We start from the raw sequence: 6807 nt of genomic DNA, 5'->3' as shown, positions 1-6807 counted from the left end.
GGTGTAAATTTCCTACACTTTTCTCTCAAGCGTTGGGCGAAACCTTTGGTGACAAGAGATAAATAGGAAGTGCCATTTTATTGTAGTGAGTGAAATCAGGGGGAAAATATCCAAATACTTCAAAGCAGGTAGCTTTTCACTCTAAACCTTAAGAAGCAAAACTCCAAACGTTTTAATTCTGCAGGCAAACAAGACGAATTTTCTTTTAAACCTGTTTCTTGCTTCTGGTGGCCTACTTGTAATTATGTGCACCGAGCCGCCTCTTTCTTTTTTTTCTTTTTCTTTTTCCTTTTTCTTTTTCTCTTCCTTTTTCTTTCTTTCTTTCTTTCTTTCTTTCTTTCTTTCTCTGTCTCTCTCTCTCTTTCTTTCTTTTCTTTCTTTCTTTCTCTCTCTCTCTCTCTTTTCTTTCTTTCTTTCTTTCTTTCTTTCTTTCTTTCTTTCTTTCTTTCTTTCTTTCTTTTCTTTTCTTTCTTTCTCTCTTTTTGAAAGGCAGTGTCCCCCCCCCCCCCCTTAGTTCTCCACAATGCAGACTCTGTAGTCCTGACCTTGGGGCTGATAAAGCCCCACCACAGCGTGCAGGGGGCTGTTTTCTGTGACTTGGACATTTAAAGCGACATAGCTGACGTCCATCCCCCGTCTGGCTCGGCGGGCCGATCCGCAGAGGGAGAGCTGTAGTTTGCTTACGGAACTATCCCCAGGGCGCGAGGGTGCAGGGGGGGCTCCCAGGGGGGCAGCCTGGGGTACTCCTCGGTGACAGGTTGGGGCGGGCTTTCAGCGAGGGCGGGGGCGGGGGGAGCTCTTCTTTGCAGCCAGGGTGGGGATGGGGAGGAGGTGCACGTCCCAAGTCCGCGCCGTGTCGGGCGATCGCATCCTGGCTGCTCCTCGAGGCTTCCCTCCCCTCCGCCTCAGCGCGCAGCCCTCCTCTCCCCCCTCCCCGCCCCTCCCGGGAACAGGAGCTGCCGTTCGGGGGCTGGGAGTGCACGGGGTGGGGGTGAGGGCTGGGAGTGCACGGGGTGGGGGGGTGTGCTCGGGGGCTGGGAGTGCACGGGGTGGGGGGTGAGGGCTGGGAGTGCACGGGGTGGGGGTTGCTCGGGGGCTGGGAGTGCACGGGGGTGTGCTGGGGGATGGGAGTGCACGGGGGGGGGCTGTGCTGGGGACTGGGAGTGCACGGGGTGGGGGTGAGGGCTGGGAGTGCACGGGGGGTGTGCTCGGGGGCTGGGAGTGCACGGGGTGGGGGTGAGGGCTGGGAGTGCACGGGGGGGTGTGCTCGGGGGCTGAGAGTGCACGGGGTGGGGGTGAGGGCTGGGAGTGCACGGGGGGTGTGCTGGGGGCTGGGAGTGCACGGGGTGGGGGTGAGGGCTGGGAGTGCACGGGGGGTGTGCTGGGGGCTGGGAGTGCACGGGGTGGGGGTGAGGGCTGGGAGTGCACGGGGGGTGTGCTGGGGGCTGGGAGTGCACGGGGGGGTGTGCTCGGGGGCTGAGAGTGCACGGGGTGGGGGTGAGGGCTGGGAGTGCACGGGGGGTGTGCTGGGGGCTGAGAGTGCACGGGGTGGGGGTGAGGGCTGGGAGTGCACGGGGGGTGTGCTGGGGGCTGAGAGTGCACGGGGTGGGGGTGAGGGCTGGGAGTGCACGGGGGGTGTGCTGGGGGCTGAGAGTGCACGGGGTGGGGGTGAGGGCTGGGAGTGCACGGGGGGGTGTGCTCAGGGGCTGAGAGTGCACGGGGTGGGGGTGAGGGCTGGGAGTGCACGGGGGGTGTGCTGGGGGCTGAGAGTGCACGGGGTGGGGGTGAGGGCTGGGAGTGCACGGGGGGTGTGCTGGGGGCTGAGAGTGCACGGGGTGGGGGTGAGGGCTGGGAGTGCACGGGGGGGTGTGCTCAGGGGCTGAGAGTGCACGGGGTGGGGGTGAGGGCTGGGAGTGCACGGGGGGTGTGCTGGGGGCTGAGAGTGCACGGGGTGGGGGTGAGGGCTGGGAGTGCACGGGGGGTGTGCTGGGGGCTGAGAGTGCACGGGGTGGGGGTGAGGGCTGGGAGTGCACGGGGGGGCGGGGTGGGGGCTGGGCCCGCGGGGGTCTCGGGGCTGGGCCTGCGGAGGCGGCGGGGCGGGCTCGGGGGCTGGGCGGGTGGGGGTGGCGGTGGGAGCTCCCGGCTCCGGCTGCTCCGGCTCCTGCGGGCGCCCCCCCCCCGCCTGCGGGCCCCGGGACCCCGCCCCGCCCGCCCCGCCCCCCACGTGGAGCCCCGCCCCGCCCCGCCCCGGCCCGGCCCGCGGGGGAGCTCCGGCCCCGGGTGGCTCCTCGGCCGGATCCGGGGACGCGGAGTCGGGTCTCGCCTGCGGTCTCCTCCGGGCCCGGACCCCGCTCGGCCCACGCCGCCCCCGCGGAGGGTCCCAGGGGTCCCGGCCGAGCAGCGGCGCAGCCCTCGGGGCGCGGGGTCGGGGCGCGGGGCCGGGGCGCCGTCGGGGCGGGCGGCGCGGCGGGAGGAGCGGGGCGGGCGGGGGCCGGGGGCGGGCGGGGACATGGCGCGCGGCGGCCCCGGGGAGCTGCTGCTGCTGCTGCGCTCCGGCCTGCTCGCCCTGGCCGCGCCGAGCCTGCTCTGGGCGCCGGGGGCGCGGGCTGCGGCGTGCGAGCCGGTGCGCATCCCGCTGTGCCAGGCCCTGCCCTGGAACATGACCAAGATGCCCAACCACCTGCACCACAGCACCCAGGCCAACGCCATCCTGGCCATCGAGCAGTTCGAGGGGCTGCTGGGCACGCGCTGCAGCCCCGACCTGCTCTTCTTCCTCTGCGCCATGTACGCGCCCATCTGCACCATCGACTTCCAGCACGAGCCCATCAAGCCCTGCAAGTCCGTGTGCGAGCGCGCCCGGCAGGGCTGCGAGCCCGTCCTGGTCAAGTACCGCCACGCCTGGCCCGAGAGCCTGGCCTGCGACGAGCTGCCCGTGTACGACCGCGGCGTGTGCATCTCGCCCGAGGCCATCGTCACCGCGGACGGAGCGGGTGAGCCACCCCCCCCCCCCCGGGCCCCAGCGCGGGGGTCGCCCCCCATGGGTGGCTCCTGGGGCCACCGCGTGCGCCCCCGCCCCCCGCCCCCCGCCCCCCGCGGCTGCAGGGTCTGCAGCTCCAGGCTCAGACTGCGCCCCCCCCCCCTTCTAGCCACTAGGAAAGCCTGGATGGTTCCAGGGACCTTGCCCCAGCCTCGATGTCAGTGGCATGTGTTTGCTCGCAGTCCAGTGTGAGCAATTACCTTCACCCTAAATCCGCCCTCATTCCAGCCCCGGGTGGCTGGGAAGCTGCTGGGCCCCCTCCACATGCCACAGCCTGCAGCCCTGTTATGGGGGGCACAGGGGTGAAAGGGGTTATCCCCAAGGCGGCCGGCACCGTTCACCCGTGCAAGGGCATTTTAATCGCCCCCCAAGCTCCCCAGCCTGCTGTTGTGCTCTGCAGACCCGTCCGGAGCACCTCATCTCATGCCCTTTGTTCTGCATGTGCATCACCCCGGTGTCCCTCCGGGTGTTCCACTGCCCCCCAAGAGCTTGCCTGCTCTCCGGTGGTTAATGGAATCAGTCACAGGTGGTTTTCTCACAACTGGTCTCATTATGACAGTCGTGCCTTTGAAGACCCCAGCGAAACCCAGCTCCTGATGGTTCATTGAATTCTCACTCCGTACCCCTCCCGCGTAGGACCCCTCAACTCAACTTGCACCCCTCATATAATTTCGTACATGGATATATTTATGGTTGGTGGTTGCTCTTCTTTCATCCTGTCCGGGGAGGAACTCTCTTATTAGATGTGATGACCCGATTGCCTCCTCTGTCCATTTCCTGGGCATCCCCCCCCCCCCCACTTCATCTGCTTCTCAAGTTGCTCAGCCTGTGCTCACACCCTTAGTCCATTTCTAAGGGATGGTTCTTGGCTGTCAGAGAATTGATGGGGAAAAACTGCTTTCTGTGCACGCTGACCCGCTCAACGTACAGTGAGCAAAGAGGCGAAAAGTACTGCAAACCCAGGAACAGAAAGATTCCAGAAGCTTTTCCGTCATTGCCTCGCTCAGTGAGTCGGGCTTCTAAATACCTGTTGTCTTGCTGCTTTTAATCAAGAGCCCAGGACGGGGCTGTGTGCTCTAAGCGGGGAGGAATGTATTTCTCTGGGCTAAAGGGACACTCTTGAGCCTTTGTACTCAGTAAAGTCACAGGCTGTGCAGATTCTGGAAGAGCTTGCTCAGCCGCTGCCCTGCTTTGCCAGGCACTTAGAATCAGTTAGATGCAGGCGCTTCGCTCGCTCGGGCCAGCGACTAGGAATGGGGCGGCGATGGTTCCCTCTGAATAGCTTTCCTCCCCTTAAAGGAAAAGACTTGTTCTGAAACCTCTCTTGGAGACGGACCTGGACCTGAGACGAGCGAGGTTTGGCAAGGTTAACAGCTCTCAAAAGCCATGGTCAATATGGTTGGGAAGCAGTTTCCTTAAGTGTCCCCGAATTACCTATCATTGGGGACCAGATGCAGAACAATTGCCTCATTGAAGCCCTCAAATAGGCCATGCATGGAAACAATTTGTCAGTATGTGGGACCTGGTTTCTGAGCTGCTTTAAAATGCCATAATATCCGCTTTGTTGACAGCATCCTTGCTAGAAAAATAAGTAGGCTTAGGTGGCAGTTGGAACCATATTTTTATGACCGTCTCCCTTTTTTTACCACAACCTTCAGTGTGAACCAGAGAGCCTGGTGGCTGGAGGGGTGGGGAGGGGAGTGGAGAGCTGGATTCCAACCCGAAGGGTCTCCTGGCTTCCGAGGCCAGCTTGCTAAAAATTGCATTCCCTGTCCTGGGTCAAACTGTCAGGCACCTGGAGTTACTTAGTCACTACCATATGTGGCCGGTTTAATTTACGACGCAATATACTCTTTGGTTCAGCGGGATATGATAGTTCCCGAAGCACTTCCCCCGCCTTCCTTTAGGTATAAACAGAATTGCTTATGTTTTAGGATTAGAATCCGGCCTCCGAATACGAAAATGAGGTCTCCCTGAATAAAAGGGGCCACCCTTCGCATTCCTTCAATGCCAAGAGGACTTTCAAATCCTAGCGTTCAGGGATCTGTTCCTTCCTAGCACAGTATGATCCCACAAACCAGCCTAGGCCCATTTACAAAGCAAAGTCTTACAGAAACGGAGCAGTGCTTCAAACTACTCTTTGCTTTCGAAATACTAAGGGCCAGGGTACATTTAAAAAAGAAAAAGAAAAGAAAGCTCACATCCTGACTATTATGGACAAATTTACATGGAATTTGTTCTCTGTCCACATTGTATATTTATCACGGGGTTGGGGCTTCCTGCGGCTGCTGCATCCTAGGATTCACGTCCTCCGTTCAGACCCCTGGTCCCCTCTCGAGGATGGGGGGGCGAGCAGGGCGTGGGCTCGGAGCCCGCGGACCAGGTGCTCAGTCTGGACCCCTCTCAGGTGTTATTTTGGGGAACTTCTGTAACCTGTGTGAGCTAAAGTCTTCGGACGTGTGCGGGGCCTGGGAGATGAGATGAAGCAGCCTGGTCCCTGGGGCGCAGGCCCTGACAGATTGTGCTGCTGCTTTGCTGTTTTGCCCTGATTACCGTCCTTCCATCAAGATGAGATTTTTTTTTTTTAAGATTTTATTTATTTATTCATGAGAGACACACAGAGAGAGGCAGAGACACAGGCAGAGGGAGAAGCAGGCTCCCAATGCGGGACTTGATCCCGGGTCTCCAGGATCATGCTATGGGCCGAAGGCAGGTGCTAAACCGCTGAGCCACACAGGGATCCCAAAATGAGGTTTTTCTTTTTTGAAATGGTCCCCTGGCCAGTGCGGATGCAGCCTGGAGCTTTTGTCACTTGGGCTCTGGAACGCAAGCTTCACGCCCGGGCCCAGTGGGAAAGCGGATCTTCCTGCTGAACCCATGAGCTTCAGGTTTCATTTTGCGCGATTGACCCGGATCTCAGGCACCGGATCGAGTCCCTTGGGGAGCAGCAGGAAGGAGGAGAGAATGAGCTTGATGGGCGTCTGCTGGTGACAAACGGCGTGTCTGGGAAGCGCAGAGAGCAAGGATCCAAGAACACGCGTAGTCTGACATGAGCGGCCGCTGCTCCCGGCCCCGGGCTCGGGCAGCGCCGGTTTCCGGGCCGCTGTCAGCCCGTCACCCCGGCCCTTGCTCGACACAGTCCTCGGGCCCGTCCTGCCTGCTGGGCCGCCGTGGGGTCACTCGTCCGCGCTCCCGGAACAGGCCGCCTTTCCTTCGCCCCGGTCTACAGATATTTGAGGGGCCAAATACCAAGAAGGCAGAATGACCTAGTGCGATGGCCGGAGAATGGAATGGGAAGGACAAGGGGAGACTTCGGACTCGGGAGAGAGCACGGTTCTGTGGTCCCTCCTCAGGGAGACACTGCGGGGCGCTCTGGTGGCCCGGGGACGCGGGTCTCCGAGGGCCGAGGCTGACCTGCGTGGTGGGCATAGAATTTTGTGTAGGCCCCAAGCCTTATTTTAAGAATTCATTTTTTAATCTCATTACTTTTTTTTTTAAAAAAAGATTTTATTTATTTATTCATGAGAGACCCAGAGAGAGAGAGAGGCAGAGACACAGGCAGAGGGAGAAGCAGGCTCCATGCAGGGAGCCCGATGCGGGACTCGATCCTGGGACTCTGGGGTCACAACCTGAGCTGAAGGCAGACGCTCAACCACTGAGCCACCCAGGTGTCCCTGTTTATCTCATTCCTGCCAAATTTCCAAGTAGTTGTTGGGATAAGTAGCAAAACTAAGCTGTGCTGGGCCTTTCCCCTTCGAGTAGGTGAGTAG

At 60.6% G+C, this 6807-nt stretch overlaps 1 protein-coding gene across 1 annotated transcript in view; it reads left to right on the top strand.

Annotated features, from left to right (window-relative positions):
• The first annotated feature begins 2260 nt into the window (after positions 1-2260).
• The window catches only part of FRZB (frizzled related protein), a 30368-nt gene continuing 25821 nt past the window's right edge, over positions 2261-6807 (top strand). The window contains exon 1 of the mRNA XM_026018408.2: positions 2261-2990. Coding sequence (XP_025874193.2) covers positions 2510-2990 — 481 coding nt within the window. The 5' untranslated portion in view covers positions 2261-2509. The remainder of the gene's footprint in view (positions 2991-6807) is intronic.

Source organism: Vulpes vulpes, chromosome 3 (genome assembly GCF_048418805.1).
Source record: "Vulpes vulpes isolate BD-2025 chromosome 3, VulVul3, whole genome shotgun sequence".
In the NCBI taxonomy this organism is placed as follows: Eukaryota; Metazoa; Chordata; class Mammalia; order Carnivora; family Canidae; genus Vulpes; species Vulpes vulpes.
The sequence above is the reverse complement of the archived record's forward strand: the minus strand, read 5'-3'. Positions and strand labels throughout refer to the sequence as shown.